The sequence below is a fragment of the Dipodomys merriami genome, unplaced genomic scaffold (genome assembly GCF_024711535.1).
Source record: "Dipodomys merriami isolate MVZ:Mamm:240054 unplaced genomic scaffold, mDipMer1.0.p SCAF_4, whole genome shotgun sequence".
In the NCBI taxonomy this organism is placed as follows: Eukaryota; Metazoa; Chordata; class Mammalia; order Rodentia; family Heteromyidae; genus Dipodomys; species Dipodomys merriami.
In genome coordinates this window covers 44,947,858-44,965,852 of record NW_027205603.1, presented here as the reverse complement: position 1 = coordinate 44,965,852, position 17,995 = coordinate 44,947,858, and the positions used below count along the sequence as shown (strand labels likewise).

General features: G+C 44.9%; 1 protein-coding gene across 1 annotated transcript in view; it reads right to left on the bottom strand.

Annotated features, from left to right (window-relative positions):
- The window catches only part of Terf1 (telomeric repeat binding factor 1), a 29,480-nt gene extending 24,090 nt beyond the window's left edge, over positions 1-5,390 (bottom strand). Inside the window, exon 1 of the mRNA XM_069990930.1 lies at positions 5,056-5,390. Coding sequence (XP_069847031.1) covers positions 5,056-5,371 — 316 coding nt within the window. The 5' untranslated portion in view covers positions 5,372-5,390. The remainder of the gene's footprint in view (positions 1-5,055) is intronic.
- Positions 5,391-17,995: the final 12,605 nt, after the last annotated feature.

Here is a 17,995-nt window from a genome sequence, read left to right as displayed (position 1 = left end):
TTCTTCATTATAGAAAATATTTTACATTGTATCTGTCAGGTTTCAGTTAAGTAACATTTCTTGGTTCACAAAATTATATGCATTTAAAAATACATTTATTTTTATTTATCTCCCAAATATTTGAATGCCCACTGTCCCTACCAGTGAATGTGTACACTAGTGAAGAAAGTATATTCCTGGATCTCAATAAGCTAATAATACTATGAATAATCTGAAACAAATGACTGAACTACTGAAGTAAAAAATGTAAAAACTGAAAAAAGAAAATTTAAAGAGTGTGCTTAAAGCATCTTTTGGAAGGACTGTCACAAAAAGCTTAAGGGAATAATTTTGAGCTAAGAATGGAAAGTACCATCATTAGTATTGTACTTCACCCAGGGCTTGACTGGTGTATATAAAAAGATTGAATTAGCAAACTCAAATGTTCAGTAACCATTAAGCAATTAAGACAATAAACACATTTACCTATATTTCCTCAATTCTACAGTAGCATAATCTTTGGCTATAATAGACATTATATGGAATAAATATAGTTGTAATAGTATTGAATAAGATTTGTAGCTATACCAGATACCTAACACTTGCTTCTGCTGATTTTTTAACTTGGACCCAAAAATTAACTAAAAGTAGGAAAAAAGTCAGGCATCCCACCCTCCACTTTATATAAAAGTCCTTGACCCTAAGCCATTCTTTCCTACAGTCAGTCACTTAGCAGCTAAGTTGGAATCCTGGAGACCAGACAATAGGTCAGCCCTGAATGACTCTTGCCTTGATAATTCCCCACCTGACTATCCTAAAACAATTAATTTGCCAAGACTACTTGGGACTGCTGCACAACTCAGGAGCACAATGGACAGACTGTTTAACAATTATTTATACCTCTTCCTCAAATTCTTTCCCTTAATGTTAAACCAATTGTCTGCTCTGGTAAGAGAAAGGAGGTTGGGGTCTTTTCTCTGCCCTTCACCAATATCTGTTATTTGGCATGTTGGGGCATTTGTCTGAGTTGTAAGGGAACTCAGTCACAAGAAACAGAGAAGCCACCACTTACAAGATTAAATTATGAGTCTTTACTGGAGAGCCAGAGGACTGCTGATAGACTCCTGTTTCGAAGCCCAGAAGCTGGATTGAAGCTAGCACAAAGCTTACATAGGCCAAAACCACATAAAGTGTGTGGAATTAAACCTAACAAAAGTGCTACACATGAGCAAAGCAAACCAGATGAGTACACTTAAACCTAACAGAAAAAAAAAAAAAAATCTACAGAAACAATTAGGGGAAGTCAAGGGTCAGTTATCTAGGGGAAGCATTGGACCCAGTCTCTTGCCTTCAGCTGGCCTTGATCTATGAAATCCAGGAGTTTGGGCCTGGATCCTAAAATCTCCTGAATACAGAGAGCACAAACTTATGCACAATTTAAACACAGACCACTAAATATGCACTGAACTCTACTGCCAGCTAGTTTGTGTTAGGAGCTGATGCCTGGGTCACTAACCCTCAAGAAAGTTCTAGTCTGACTTGGGACTGAATTTGACATAATTAGAAAAAATTACTCAAATTAGTAAAAAAATTTTTTGTTTGTTTTGCCATCCTGGGGCTTGAACTCAAGGCTTGCACACTGTTCCTGAGCTTGTGTTCAAGGCTAGCGCTCTATCACCTGGGCCACAGCACCATTTCCAGCCTTTTCTAGGTAGTTTACTGCAGATAAGAGTCTCATGGACTTTCCTGCCGAGGTTAGCTTTAAACAGGGATCCTCAGATTTCAGCTTCCTGAGTAGCTAGGATTATAGGCGCCCAACCTATGACTAAAATTTTAATAGTACCTGAAATAGATGGTCATTAACCCTCAAGAAAGAGTTAGTAGGAGTAAATCTGTTGACTAAAATAAATAAATTACTAAATTATAGACTAAGGGGCTGGGAAGGTGGCTCAGTGGTAGAGCACTTGCCTTGCATGCCTGAGGCCCTGGGTTCGATTCCTCAGCACCACATAAGCAAAAAGAAAAAAGCCTCAAGTGGCGCTGTGGTTCAAGTGGTAGAGCGCTAGCCTTGAGCTGAAGAGCTGAGGGACAGCGCCCAGGCCCAGAGTTCAGGCCCCATGACCGGACCACCCCCCCCCAAAAAAAAAGCAAATAAATTATAGACTGAAAACAATTGAAAAAAAAACTGGGTCTGTATTTAAATTGTGATTTCTTTTCCTATTATACCTTAAGTGATATGGTCCAACAATTAATATTCACATTATATGAGGTGCTGTAAGTAATACAGAAACAAGGTATATAAGAGAATTTTGTAAGTTATATGGCTGTTTTGCATATATACTTTTTTGTTAATCAGTTCACTGTATATGCTAGTCCTGGGTTGTTTATAAAACAAAAACAATTTATGTATCCTAGGAGATACATACATACATGCTAAAAATGAAGACAAACAAAACGAAAAATGAGAGAGCAACTAATGGCACAACTAAGGAACTAAGTCACAACTACATCTGAATGCTTATTCTATGCCATCCTCTGTACATTGTGTCAAAGGATTTCAGCTGGGGGAGATTATTCCCCCACTGTATATTTGGCAATGACAAGTGACATTTTTATTGTGAGAGGTTCAGTACTACTGACATCTAGTGGGTCAAAGCTAGGGATGTAATTAAATATCCTATAATGCATAGGAGAGAGTCACTTCCATCTTTCATTACAATATATCAAGTGTTCTTTGCTATTGAGGTTGACTGTGATTACGTAGGTATGTAGTGTTTGTTATGTTACTCTACTGTTAAGTTACTTCACATCTCTGAACCTTTGGAAGAAGGACCACTGTGTGCAGATCACATGTAAAAGGCGAGTTATAAGAGTAGCTACATTAAATTGTAAGTATTCTTTTCTAGCTGTGTGCTGTTGGTGCATGCCTGTTATCCTAGCAACTCAGGAGGCTGAGATCACAGTTTGAAGCCAGCCAGGCAGGAAAGTCTGAAATTCTCATTTAACCACCAAAAAAGCCAGATGCAGGGCTGTGGCCAGGCATCATATCATGATGCAGGACTCCTAGTGAAGCAAAGTAGTAAGTAGAGCACTATCCTTGAGCACAAAAGCTCAGAGACAATGACTAGGCCTGAGTTCAAGCCCCAAGACAAGCGTACACATGCACATACACAAGCAAACTTGCCCACACCCACACAAATCTTCTCCATGGGAAATCTGTCTCTTCTCAAATTTACTCAATCATGGTCATTTTGTGTGTGTGTTTGTGTGTGTGTTCGCCTATAATGGGGCTTGAACGCAAGACCTGGGAGTAGTCCCTGAACTTTTTAGCTCAAGGCTGGTGCTTTACCACTTGAGCCACAGCTCCACTTATATGGCATTTTGGTGGTTAATTAGAGATAAGAGTCTCACTGCCTAATTGGCTTCCAACTGTGATCCTAAGATCTCAGCCTCCTAAGTTGCTAGGATTACAGGCATGAGCCACTGATGCCCAGCTTGTGATTAATTTTCTTAAGTATATCCTCCTTTATTTTCTGATATTACAGTGTGCTCCAAGTCATTCTGTATGTTTCTCACTCTATTTCCAGAATCAATCATTTGGGTGCTAGGGATACTTGGGCTAGGTTGCTTCTGTGGACAGAGATGGAAACAAGTGAGTATACACTAAACTAGGTCTATATATTCATACATAAATAATTCTACATCAGCTACAGTTCTAGAATGAATCCCAAAGGGTCTCCAGCTTAGCACTCTAGAGGTTATAGAAGTTTAATATGTGAGACCTGGCAGGAAGTTTTAGGTCACTGTGGGCATGCCCTCAGAGACTGGTGGGACTCTGGCCTCTAAGTCCTCTCTCCCCTTCAAGTCCTAGCCTTAGTGTGGGTTGCTTCACTAAGAGTTCTGCACCATGATGTGATGCCTGGCCACAGGCCCCCACGTATGGGGCCAATCAACCAGAAACTGAAACCTCCAAAACTGTGTCCCAAATGAACTTTTCCTTTCTATTACCTCGGTTGTTACAGTGATCTGAAGCTAGTTAACACATCACCTAGATCTATATTAGCTAAAGAGGAATTGATATTGCTGACACCTATGCTAATACATTACCATATTGATAAATTCAGTCCACTCTCCGAATAGAGCTTTTTAATAATTCTATTAATCATGGTGAAGTACTCAACTGTAGGGTTTAATTTTCGACTTGTGTTAATTATCCATGGCTCCAGTGTTAGTTACATATGATATTACAGGGGAAAGTTAGGTAGAAATGTAGTGACAACTGTGAATGAAGTTTTGAAATATCTTTAATAAGCCATGCTAGTCTTCCCTTGGGTGACTTTGCCCATTGCTTGCTGGCTTTCTGGACAGATTTTTTTTTTTTTTAAATTCTGAGCTCTATACTCAGCAAGTAGGTAAAAGTGAGAGTTGTTCTGTTTGAGGAGCACGCTGAGGTTTGAACTCCCAGCTTTACTTCTTGAGCCATGACCCCCAGTTCCTCGGGAGGTTTAAATAGCTCTCACACACACAAAAGGAACCAAAAAGAAAAGGATCATCACAGAGCTGGGCAGGCCCATGGCCGAAGTAAACAAAACTAGGTAGGTTCTGGGTAGAGTGCAAAGTTTATGGCTCTGGGGGAGGGGAGGGAGAAGGGGGAAAAGGAGGGGGGGGCGTGCAGGTTCTGGGGCTTGAACTCAGGGCCTGAACGCCGTCCCAGAGCTTTTTCCTCCCAACGCTAACACTCCACTCCACAGCTTCACTTCCGGTTTTCACTGGCTAAGTGGAGATGAGAGACTCACAGGCTTTCATGCCCGGGCAGGTCTCGAACCGAGATCCTCCGAGCGTTTACAGCTGCACTGAAAACTCATTTCATCAACGCCATCACCCCCCAGAGTCTGGGCAGAGCGGACAGGAGGGGAGTCGGAGGCCGCAGCCCATCCCTTCCCCGCTGCGCCGGGCTGGGGGGGACAGGCCTGGGCCTGCCCGCCGGCCCCGGCCCGGCCCCCGCCCCGGCCCGGCCCCGGCCCGGCCCCCGCCCCGGCCCGGCCCCACCCCGGCCTCCGCGCGCCCCGCACTCACCCTCGGCGCTGTCGCGGGTGCGGTGGAAGTCCTCGGAGCGGCCGTCGCGGAACGCCCGGCACAGAGACAGGCAGAGGAAATCGAGCATCCAGCCGGCGGCCACGGTCTCGGCCTCCGCCACGGGGTCCACGTCCTCCGCGTCCGTCTCCTCTTCCTCAGAATCCTCCAACTGCACCGGGCATGCGAGCAGTTCGTGGCACTCGAATTGCTCCCGGTCGTCCCCGTCCATCTCCGTCATCACCTCCTCAGGGGAAGCCGCCTCTTCCCCATCTGCGTGCCCGCGCGAGCTTCGAGACCCTGAGGAGACCTCCGCCATGTTTAGGCCCTCGCCTAGGTAACGCCCCTTCGCCCAGCGCTGAGCAGCAATTGGCTCTTTCAGAGGGCGACCGCGAAAAGTCTCTATCCAATCACGTCGCCAGGATCGAAGAGCAGCTCGAGTTTAGCTTCTGATTGGTCAGGATATGCTCCCGCCTCTGGACTTCGAATTCCCCTTGAGTCTGTGGAAGGGATTCCGACTTCTGTCAGCTGGAGCAGCAAGTGAGTGGGAGAGGCCGGTGTCTGCTTTATTCTGCTTTTAAGAAATGCTATCTTAGCCCGGCGCTGGTGGCGGCTCATGCTTGTAATCCTAGCTACTCTGGAGCTAGGATCGCGGTTCAAAGCCAGCCCGGGCAGGAAAAGTCCGTGAAACTCTTTAATTCCAACAAAACACTAGAAAGCCCAAAGTGGCGCTGTGGCTCAAGTGGTAGAGGGCTAGCCTTGAGCTGAAGAGCTGAGGGACAGCGCCCAGGCCCAGAGTTCAGGCCCCACGACCGACCAAAAAAAAATGCTATCTTTTGCTTTAGGGAGAGACAACAGGATGCATTTCCTTCCTGAGGGATGCACTTCTCACCCAAAGATAACAACTGTCTGATAGGATACCCAAAATGCAGATGGCAGGTGCCTCCTTGTCTCAAGGGTAAGGATGTGTTTTGTGGCAAGATTTATTCTCACCTGGAAACTCAGAATGATACCAGGTGTGGTTAGAGCAAAGACAAAACACCTAGTTTTTGCATAATGTGAAGCCAGATCCCCTGCTTTTACCCTATAAGTACCCCCAACAGCCTACAGGGCTGTGTGTCTTTCTGCGTATCTCCTTATGTATGTGTGTGAGTGTGTGCCTTTCTGTCTCTCTCTGGGTCTGTCTCTCCGTGAATGCTGCCTTCCTATATAACTGGAGAACAGGCAGGTGCCACTGTGCGGTCGTTGGGTATAGATGGAGTCTTACTGTTCTCTCTGTGTCTCTCTCTGTCTCTCTCTGTCTCTGTCTCTTTCTGTCTGTCTGTCTGTCTGTCTCTCTTTCTTCTCTCTCTCTTTCTTTTTTACCCAAGATAGTTTCCAATCAAAATCTGCCATCTCTGCATCCTCAAGTAGCCAGGACTACAGGCTTGTGCCATTGTGCCCAGCTATTAGAATTATTTGTTGAGGATTGAACGTAAGGCCTCAGTTATGCTAGGACAGATTCCAACATGTAAATACATTAAAACCCTCTGAATGCTTAGAGTGTATTTTCAATGTGACAGGAATATAGCAATTTATTCATTGGCCACAATTTAGACACTTTTCATAATTGAATGCCTCATAATTGAATTAAAAGTTTATTGAAACGTTTTTCAACACTGCCATATCCTTTTTATGTTTTGATTTTTTTTTGTTTTTGTTTTTTGTCGGTCATGGGACTTGAACTCTGGGCCTGGGTGCTGTCTCTGAGCTCTTCAGCTCAAGGCAAGTACCCTAATCTACTACTTGAGCCACAGAGCCACTTCCAGTTTTCTAGTAGTTAATTGGAGATAAGAGTCTCACAGACTTTCCTGCCTGGGCTGGCTTTGAACCATGATCCTCAGAGCCCAGCCTCATGAGTAGCTAGGATTATAGATGTGAACCACAGGTGCCCCGCTAGTTTTGTTTGTTGAGATAGATTCTTACTGTAAAGCCTAGACTGGCCTGGAACTTGCTATGTAGCCCAAGCTGGCCTCAAGTTCACCATCTACCTCCTGCCTCCCAAATGCTAAGATCACAGGTATATGCCATTATACTTTGTTATTAATCCACTATGTATTTGAATTTTATGTATTTCTTTTTTTTATTGTGAGAATACCGTACAGAGGAGTTACAATTACATGGGCAAGATAACGAGTACATTTTTCCCCTTCTCATCCCTTCCCATACTCTCCCCTTCCCCCCATCCGATCCTCCCTTTACATATTTCTTATTATGTTGTCTTTATATTTTGTGTTTGTGTTATTAGGCATTATAGCTATAAAGATGCCTAATTGTAGTGGCGCCTGCAAGTTAGCCACTAGTGTTGGCACTTTGGGTCATTTACACTTCAGTTTTCTCATTGGTACATTAAGAACAATAATACCTGTGTCCTAAGCTTGGTTGGAAAGATTAAAGAGTTTATTGAACATGAGAAGTTTCAAATAAGGCCAGGCATAATAGTGCATGCCTATAATGCCAGCCAGCTACTTGGTAGCAGAAGCAGTTTTTGGGAAGATGGAGGTTCAAAACCACCATAAGCAAAAGTTAGCAAGACATCCATATCAACCAATAAACAAAGTATGGTGGCATATGCCTGTGATCCCAGCTACATAGAAGGCACAGGTTGGGGGAACAAGATCCTAAGTGAACCCCAGGCAAAAACTTAAGACAGAAATAAAAGCACAAAAGGGCTCAAGTGTTAGAATATCTGCCTAGCAAGTGTGAGGACAGGAGTTCAAAGTTCTGTAGAACCACCAACCACAAAACAATAAGAGGAAAGGTGAAATCTTTAAGCCTATTATCCTCTGAGTTCCATCAGGCCCCGAAAAAGGATAGCAGAAGGGCCTATGGACACAGGCTGATATTCTATCAAAACAGTGATCTTTTACCTGGAAACTTCCAGCCTAACGAGGAGACATAAATAGGCTGGTTGAGGACCTCCAACTGAGATTTAGTTTATAGCTCCTGACAGCTTTTTGGAGGTGCTGCTGACTTATTCTCCTCACTGCCCTGTGCTCATCTTTTCACACTAAGTAAATAAATTCATTGTTAAGTCTGTGGTGTTTAAGTGAGCTTAAAGAATTGAGTTAAGCCAGAGATGGTAGCTCATACCTGTAATCCCAGCTATTGAAGAGGCTGAGATGTGATCATTGTTGAAAACCAGTCCAGACAGGAGACTTTGTGAGACTCTTATTTCTAATTAACCAGCAAAAAACTGGAAGTGGTGCTGTGGCTCAAGTTGTAGAGCTCTACCCTTGAGCTATAGGGCTAAGGGACAACATCCAGGCCCTGAGTTCAAGTCTCACTACTGATACACACACACACACACACACACACACACACACACACACACACACACAAATGAATTGAGCATCCCCACTCCCCCATGGGCAAATCTCTTTTTTCCCCCCATGTAACCTTCTCTGTTGTGAACAGAGATATTCAGACAGTTTTGTAATGACTTTTGTCATTCTGTGTTCCTAAGAACATGTAACTAAACGTTGAAGTTCCAGACTCCTCCACAACTGTTTTATTTTTATTGTTTTAATAAAGAAAAATACCTTCTGGTGTGTGCATTTAACAAGTCACTGATTAGCTAGTATTGTAAATGAAAGTGCATCTGCCAAAAGTGAAAAAGATCAATTGTGTAGGAGTAAAAGAACATGACCAAGTCAGGAGAAGCCATTTCCACCTTTTACTTGTCTCACACTGAAGCACTATAGCCAGGCACTGCCTTCTCACTTGCAGACTCTATTGTTGATTCTGTGGGAAGGGTCCCATGAAACCTGGATGGTATTCCCATGCTGTCACATGGTTTAGGACTTTTGCCTTGGAGTATTTCTCTTTGGGCTATTTTAAGGCATACTTGGAAATCCATATATCTTTTAAATACTTATGTCCACTATATTGAATATTTGTGGTGTTCCCACATCCATCACTAATATAAATTAATGGTCTTATTATGAATAATTTACATTGCTTTATTTTCTTTTATTTATATCAGTATTCAAACTATAGCACTTTCCTGGTGTGGGCAAGGCTTTAAAAGTCGTCAGAGTACAACTGATCTTTAATCACTCCAGATAATATATTTAGCTTTGTCTCTCCATATTAACCAATTCTTTGACAAAAATCAGTCTTTTATCAGCCCAAGTGATACATGTATTTGGCCAGTAGAGGTCACCATGCAATGAAATATCTGGTTAAATAAAAGGCCATATGGTATTTCCCTTTTGCAAAGATTCTTCAATATTTTTGCTTTAATCTGAAATTCTTTCTTGCAAGCTCTTTTATGAGACCAACATGAAAAAGGGTTTGAACCCAGGGTAGAGTATGAAAGGTGCTATGAAAATATAAGTAACTTGGTGAATGTGGCTTATTAGGTTTGTCCTTATGCCCTTAGAATTTCTGTTTCCTTTATCTTTTTTAGAACTAAGTTCATGAGAGTTATGGCATCACTTAATAATCAAGAAGCTTCAGGAAGGTGGCATAGGCCAATGTGGCATCCATTTGCCCTTTTATTTATGTTTAAGGATCACTCAGCTCAAGACTGTAACTTTCCCCCAACTTCCCCCATATTTCTCTTTTTTATTATATATAATTTTTTCTCCTTAGATCATTTAGCACTCTTTTGGGGTCCAAGGAAACGTAAGTGCGGCGCTTACCTGTTCCCCAGCCTCCCTCAGCCCGGAAGACAATCAGACACAGCAGGGAGCCAAGTCAAGCAGGAAGAAAACTCATTTATTAACAGAGAGCAGCCCTTTTTAAAGCCAAAAAGGGCAGGGGAGGAAGAGGAACCAATCACTGTCAAGGTCACACCCTATCATGTACCTAAGCTTTCATGGGCTAGTTACCCACTGAACATAAGGCAAATTGGGCTCAGCCACTCTACTCCCTCTCAGCTCCATCTTTGCTGCCCATGTGCTCTACAGTAAATCGGGCTCTGCCCACTCAACTCCCATTCAGCGCCATCTTTGCTGCCCATGTGCCCTACATATTCCCCCTTTATTTTTGTTTTAATGGCAGAACCACCTCCCAGTTAGTTATCCTTTTCCCTCCTCTGTAAAGGTTATTTTAACAGGATTACATTGGTAAGGATAGCATTGGCTATGCAGGGGGTTTGAGGCAAGTCTGGAGGTGGAGATTCGCCAGACTAGGATAGGGAGGGCCCTTGTACATGATCCAAGAGCCTGTCCCAGTTACCTCACATCCTCACCTAGCACAGTAATAAACATCAGCCCCGCTACAGTTAGAAATGTCTGAAGCAGTTCAATTAATTCCTGGGCATATATAAAAGTCAGTATCTCGTAAGGTCGTCCTCTTCAGAACATGGGAGCAGCCTGGGTATTGGGAGTTCCACATGCGGCACAGTGCATCCTTGTGGGCCCCCACACTCAAGCCATTCTACTATAGTCCAGAAAAACAAGGAAAATTTAAAACAAACTGCAGACATAGCAAAGCAATCCTGGGCACCTGGTGTCTTTTAAGTAAGCCAGTTCCTTGTATGTACCTTTAAGCTAGCACAGGGGTCAAGATGACCTTTGAGCTTTACTGTCAGCTCCCAAGGGCTCCCAACATCTCACATCTCCCCCATCTTTGTTTAAAGAAGCAAACTGCTAAAGAAGCCAACCCGCCTGTCTTAGGTTGGGTGGATCACCTTGTCTGCCTTACCCGTCATCGGGAACTTCTTCAGAGTGAAGCTGAAGGCCCTGTCTTAGGTTGGTCAGACTGACACCCCCTCTTACCCGACTCTGGCTGCGATTCTTCTCCAGGGAAATTCATTCACTTGGAGCTTGATCTTATGTAACTGGCTGGCTAAGCTCATAAGAGTTTTGCAGTGCATGTATAATGCAAGGAGGGCACAAAAAAACCATCAGCAAAAGCATTACCAGGCCAGGAAATATCATTACCAGTCCTTTAACATTAGTTATAGCAGTCTGCCACTTCAGAGTCCAGAGGTGGGGCTTGTTCTAATCCAGCTATTTGCCTGTGGGGTTGAAAAAGATCTAAACTGGAAGCATAACAAAAGGTGGTTGTTTAACAATAAATATGGATTCAATAATGCCTCCATACAAGCAATTAGTAAAAGAACAATTAGAGCAGGTAACATTAAAATAATTAGCTCCTACAGAAATATTAAACAGTCCATACATAATGACATAGGGTGGTGATCAAAATGAAGGTCAGGCCACCAGGTGGAAGGGACAGCTTCTCTTGTGGTGCTATTGATGATTTCTGCATTGCCAGCGCTGATCACTGCCCAGGTCACCCGTTGAGGTTGATGGAGATTCCGGAGATTCCGTAGGGCCATTGCTGGGACTGGCAGGGTCAGCTGGAATATCGCCATCTGCAATTGTTAGAGAACACAAGAGCTTCTCAAGGGCTAGTTGCCCTTGGGGATGGTTAGTAGTTATCTTTCTGGCTTTTCTCTCTTAAACACAAGCCTAGCCTCCGTGGCCATTTTTCTTTCCTTGTTGGTTAGCTTATCCTTGGGCATCCTCCTGTATAGAGGAGATGGGTATTTAAGGTTCCTGGCAGGGATCCAAATGGGGGCTGTCTCCCCTATGGGAAAAACGCATCCAAATCCCCTGCCCATGGTAACTAGGGGGTCAGGTCCATTGTTGTGTCAGGGGGTCCTTCCACCTGACTTTCACTTGGGGCTTAGGGTTTAGTTGTCCCCAGTGCTTCTGAAATCTGGATTCAGTTGCCCCTTTTGAAAACTTTAAAATGTTTTTTTTAAATTTATTTATTTTTTTTTTTTGGGTCCGGTTGTGGGGCCTGAACTCTGGGCCTGGGGGCTGTCCCTCAGCTCTTCAGCTCAAGGCTAGCGCTCTACCACTTGAGCCACAGCGCCACTTCCAGCTTTTTTCTTATGTGGTGCTGAGGAATCGAACCCAGGGCCTCAAGCATGCAAGGCAAGTGCTCTACCACTGAGCCACCTTCCTAGCCCCGAAAACTTTAAAATGTTAAGGGTAAACAAAGCTATCTGTAACTGTATATGGGGGCTAACTCCCCCTTTTTTGTTTGATAGGCTTTTAGAATACAAATTAAAGGGTTTTTGAATGTCCTGAAGGGCCATAATTACAGCCAGCATTTCTTTATATTATGCTGACCCTTGACAAGGTTGAAATCTTTGTTGGCTTGGGGTCTTTTGTTGCTCCTCATAGGCTACATACGCAGAGCCTGCATTACCTCCGTCAATAAAAACATGGAGGGCACCAGGAATAGGCGCAGGAGGAAATAGAGATGGCATTTTCAGGGGAAGTCACCATGACAGTCCATTTGGATGGCCCATAATGGCAGTGAATTTGGCCTAGAAACCCCTCCAAGGAGAGAGCAAGATGAGCATTGGCTTGAGAGAGCCACTCAACGTCTGCCATCTGAAAAGGAAAAACAATGGAGTAAGGGTCGAGGCCATAATACCTTTGGGATTAAGGGCTATGGTAAAAAACCCCTTTTTTAATATGGCAAGAACCTGGGCCAGAAGGCCATCCAGGCAGCTTGGGTCTTGGTGCCCCAGAATTATATCATCCATGTAGGCATAGGCAAGGGAGGTATCTGAACCCAGCATAGGCCCTAAAAGTATGGCCAAGTATTGTTGGCAAAAGGCCGGGCTATTGGCCATTCCCTGTGGCAGCACCGTCCATTCAAACCTCCGATCATGCTGGGAAAAATTAAGAGAAGGTATGTAGAAAGCAAACTTCTCACAGTCATCTGGATGCAGGGGGATAGAAAAAAAAACAATCTTTAATATCAATCACAACCAAGGTATATTCTGAAGGTATAGCAGGAGTCCAGGGCATGCCTCTTAGGGGCGTTCCTACTAGCTCCATCCTTTCATTTACCTTAAGTAGGTCTTGGAGGATACGCCAAGCCCTGGAGGCTTTTTGAATAACAAATACAGGTGTGTTCCAAGGACTTATAGAAGGGCACATAGGCCCAAGGTTTATCTATTCCTCCACCAGAAGGTGGAGGGCTACAAGGTTAGGTTTAGTCAATAGCCACTGCTCCACCCAGATTGGGCTTCCCAGCTTCCACCTAATGGGAGATACTGGGGGGAGGGGGAGCAGTGGCCTTTAGGATTGGGGGTGCACCCAAGTGGGTCCCCTATGTTCTTCTCTGTAATTATGAAAGTTAAAAAAAATCCTTTTCCTTAACTCCCTCTAGATCCTGTTTAAGCCTTTGTGCTTTTTCCCCATCTAGGATATCATCATAGGATGCTTGATGGTCTGTAGTGACCAAGGCATCCATTTGTCTTAGCATGTCTTGCCCCAGTAAATAGGCAGTGATGTTCTTTGCCACTAAAGGGCATATGTTTCCCTGTTCTCCATCTGGGCTAGTCCATTTCATAAGGGCAACCATCTCTTTGGACTGGGAGTTGCCCCCTACCCCCAATATTGGGGGCCCAAGTGCAAGCTTCCAGTCCAAGGGCACTTCCTCCTCCCTGAGTATGGTTCGATCTGCCCCAGTGTCAATTAAGCAGTGAAACCTCTTTCCGCCTATGAGAATACTCATTTTAGGGCAGAGTCCTTCCACTAGGGGGACGGTCCAATGGGCCTGGGTCGCCCTGCCACGAGGCTGCCTGGGCCTCTCAGCAGAGGGGGTTCCTCCTTGAGTTAATGGAGCTGGAGGACGCCCCTCCCCAAGTTTAAAGGTTTCCCATCTAAATCAAACTTGTATCCTTCCCTGCCCCTGGGCAGGGTGTAGGGGGCGGTTTGCTCCCAGGCCGGTTGGCAGGGGATTGTTGTAAGCAGTCTCTCTTAAAGTGCTCCTCCTGCCTGCATTTAAAACAAGCCCCTCTCCCCGATGGTCTTGGGGTTCCTTGGCTCTGGGCTGCCAGCGCCTGAGTAATAGCCTCAGTCATTGCAGGCGTCTGGGCCTGTAAAGCTAAAGCTAGTGATTGGGACTGGTGCTGTTGCATTCCCACATCCTGCGAGGCCACCACCCATCTGCCCAGGGAATTCTTTCTCAATCCCGAGCAGGCCAAGCGGTGGTCTGCATTCATCCCTTCCCAGACCAGCAGCTTTACAAACTGATCTCAGCGGTTCCCTGCCAGCAGCTTGCGGTAACGCTCTGTTGGACTCGGTCTATGAAATCAGGTAGAGGCTCACCCAGTTTTTGTCTCACTCCTGCTATGGGGGACTCAGTAGGCCCATCATCTAGTTTGTACCACGTGGCAAGTCCTGCCTCACCTGGTCATGGTACGGGCCAGGTATTGTGGCCTGTTGGACGCCAGTGGAGTACCCTTCCCCTGTCCTGTTAACATGGCATAAGTAATAGGTATCTCGGGTTGAGCCTGCCGGTTATTCTCTACTCGCACTCTGCATTCCTCCTTAAAGAAAGCACACCATTTAATAAACTGAGAACTAGTAAGGACGGCTTTGGCCACATCCAGCCAGTCCTTAGGGCACACAGGTGATAAGCAATGTCCTGTAGTAGGGTCTGGGCCCAAGGAGAGTTTGGGCCATCCTCCGCCACTGCCTTGCGGAGCTCTTTAAGATCCTTAGCTTCCCATGGATACCATTTCAAGGGCCTGTTAGCTCCTGGTGACAGATTGACCAGGTACGCTTGGGGAAACGAATCCTGTGGCCTAGGGTCCAGGCTCTCAGGTGGCTCTTCTCTTCCAGGGTAGGCCTCCAAGTAGGTTACTTCCACAGCCCTCTGCCCCTCTATGGAAGGTTGGTAGGGGTCTGGGTCTTGCAAGTCTCTCTCGCAGGATACCTCCACTCTAATCGAAGGGAATAGGGAGGGGGCCTAAGACCGTCAGGATCACCTGAATCAGAGGGAGTAACTTTCACCCTCGTTTTGACTTCCCTCTGCATGTTTCAGTGCGTTCTCAGTTGAATTTGACCCGTTCCTTTTCCTTCTCACTTCCCAAGACCTCCTGTACTCCTTCTAGGCCTAATGTTGCCTCCTCCTCCTTCTTCTGTGATATAGCATTACCCATACTAAGGGTTTCACTTACCCTGAGAGACCGCTTAGCCTCGGCCGGTATCTTTTCCTTTCGTGCCCCATGTTGGGCGCCAGATGTTGGGTCTTCGTCCATCCTAGGAAAGACGGATGGGGTCCAAGGAAAGATAAGTGCAGCGCTCACTCGTTCCCCAGCCTCCCTCAGCCCGGAAGACAATCAGACACAGCAGGGAACCAAGTCAAGCAGGAAGAAAACTCATTTATTAACAGAGAGCAGCCCTTTTTAAAGCCAAAAAGAGCAGGTGGCATGGCAGGGGAGGAAGAGGAACCAATCACTGTCAAGGTCACACCCTATTATGAACCTAAACTTTCACAGGCTGGTTATGCACTGAATGTAAGGCAAATTGGGCTCAGCCACTCTACTCCCTCTCAGCTCCATCTTTGCTGCCCATGTGCCCTACAATTGACCAGGTAAGTCAATGATGATCAAGGACAGATTCTTTTAATCTCTTCATTCTACTGGGATCAGGGAATTGTCCTCCCCATCCTCATCTTTTAGCATGGCTGTCCTAAAGATGGCCTGTAGGGGGCTGGGAAGGTGGCTCAGTGGTAGAGCGCTTGCCTTGCATGCATGAGGCCCTGGGTTCCATTCCTCAGCACCACATAAGCAAAAAGAAAAAAGCCGGAAGTGGCTCTGTGGCTCAAATGGTAGAGTGCTAGCCTTGAGCTGAAGAGCTGAGGGACAGCGCCCAGGCCCAGAGTTCAAGCCCCACGACCGCCCCCCCCCCAAAAAAGATGGCTGTAGGCAGTATGGTATCAAAGACTTTTTGTTCCACCCCCCACCCTTTTTTTTAAGCAAATGTTCTATCACTTGAGCTACACAACCTGGCCTTTTTAAAAAAATATTTTTTTTTTTGAGACAGCCCTTACCTGGGCTGTCTACAAACTCTTGATCCTCCAGCCTCCTGAGTTGCTGGATGCCTTCATTAATATGCCCAGGCCCTGTTGCATATTGTAGATTTAGCATTGTTCGTTCCTCACCCATTTTACCTGGAATCCTCCCTTTTCCTTTTTTGTTTCCTTTCTGTAGCTTTTGTGGTGGTAGTGATCAATCTCAGAGCCAATCTTAGGTAAGCAGGCATTCTACTCGAGCTACATCACCCTCCCACCACACACACACACCACACACACACACACACACACATACACACACACCACACCACACACACACACACACACACACACACACACACACGATTTCTTTCTCTCACACACATATACCTACCTATAGGTCTCCTTGAGCTTCTAGGGCAGTTTTTCTGGCAGGGGTAGAGAGGTAGTAGTTGAGCAGGCCTCCCATTCTTGGTATGAGAGTATCAAGTCTTACATTTAAGAGTTTCTGTTCTTTCTCCAAATGCTAGGAATTGAACTCCAAGCCTTATACTTGCCACATTAATTCTCTATCCCATAAGCCAGGTTCCCAGTCCCTTTCCTTTAGTTTTTCAGATAGGATCTCAACTGACTGAGCTGGCTTCAAGCAATAATCCTACTTCCATCTCCGCAGTAGCTGCAATTCTTTTGGCCTGTACCACCACACCAGACCTTCAAAACCCATATCTTTAATTCTTGCTGGGTGCCAGTGGCTCACACCTATAATCCTAGCTACTCAGGAGGCTGAGATCTGAAGATCATGCTTCAAAGCCAGCCTGGGCAGGAAACTCCATGAGACTCTTATCTCCAATAAGCTACCAGAAAACCAGAAGTGGTACTGTGGCTCAAGTGGTACAGCACTAGCCTTGAGCTGAAGAGCTGAAGGACAGCGCCCAGGCCCAGAGTTCAAGCCCCATGACTGACCAAAAAGAAATAATAATTCTGAAAGAAACCCACGGAAGACTTTCAGGAAATTCTTCCTGTTTCTCAATGGTAGAAGAAGTTTTCATGGTATATCTTAGCTAATTCTGTCTGCAAATGAATGGAATTACCAAAACTGGCTTGAGAGACCAATAGTGACCAATGGGCCCAGGAAGGGTCCTTTAGCTTTTTTGCCTAAGGCTGGTACTTGAGCCACACTTTCACTTCTGGCTTTTTGGTGGTCAGTTGGAGATAAGCATCTAACACTTCAATGGGAAAGGAGAATGGCTGCATTTTTAGGCAGAAGGATACCTTTCAAACACAGAGAAAGGTAAACTCTCCAGGTGTGAATCAGACAAGAGAAAAAGGAATTCTTCCTTAATTCAGGTATAGACAAAGCCCCATATCTTCCTTCACACTCTACAGAGTGTTAGTTTAACTGAATACTGGATCTCAGTTAAAAATTACTGAGCTTGGCAATGGTGGCTTATGTCTGTAATCTTGGCTACTCAAGAGGCTGAGATCTGAAGTTCTTGATTCAAACCCACCTGGCACAGGAAAGTCCATGAGACTCTTATTTCCAACTGACTACCAAAAAGCCAGAAGTGAAAGTGTGGCTCAAGTGCCAGCCTTGAGCAAAAAAACTAAGGGACATTTCCTAGGCCCTGAGTTCAAGCTCAAGTATTGGCACATGTGCGTGCACGTGCACACACACACACACACACACACACACACACACACAATTACTGGAAGATGTTTTCTTATTGTCTTTTACTTCCTGGAATACTATAGAAAGATCTGATGCAATTATAGTTATTAATCGTTTGTTTGGTAACTTTTCTTTTTTCTGTCTGGAAGCTTTTACAATTTTATCTCTTTATCTGAAATTTCATGATAACCTTACAGGATATAGTTTTATTTTTACTATTTATTTATTTACTATTTATTTATTTTTACTAACTATGCTGGACTCTGGATGATTATGTTAATTTGGAAAGTCATGTTCTTTGGCCCTATCTCAGATGTCTGAGAAATTGTATGATTTCTAGTCATTTTTCTCTTTTCTTCTGTCTTTTTTTGGGGGGGGTCCGGTCATGGGGCCTGAACTCTGGGCCTGGGCGCTGTCCCTCAGCGCTTCAGCTCAATCATAGCACTCTACCAC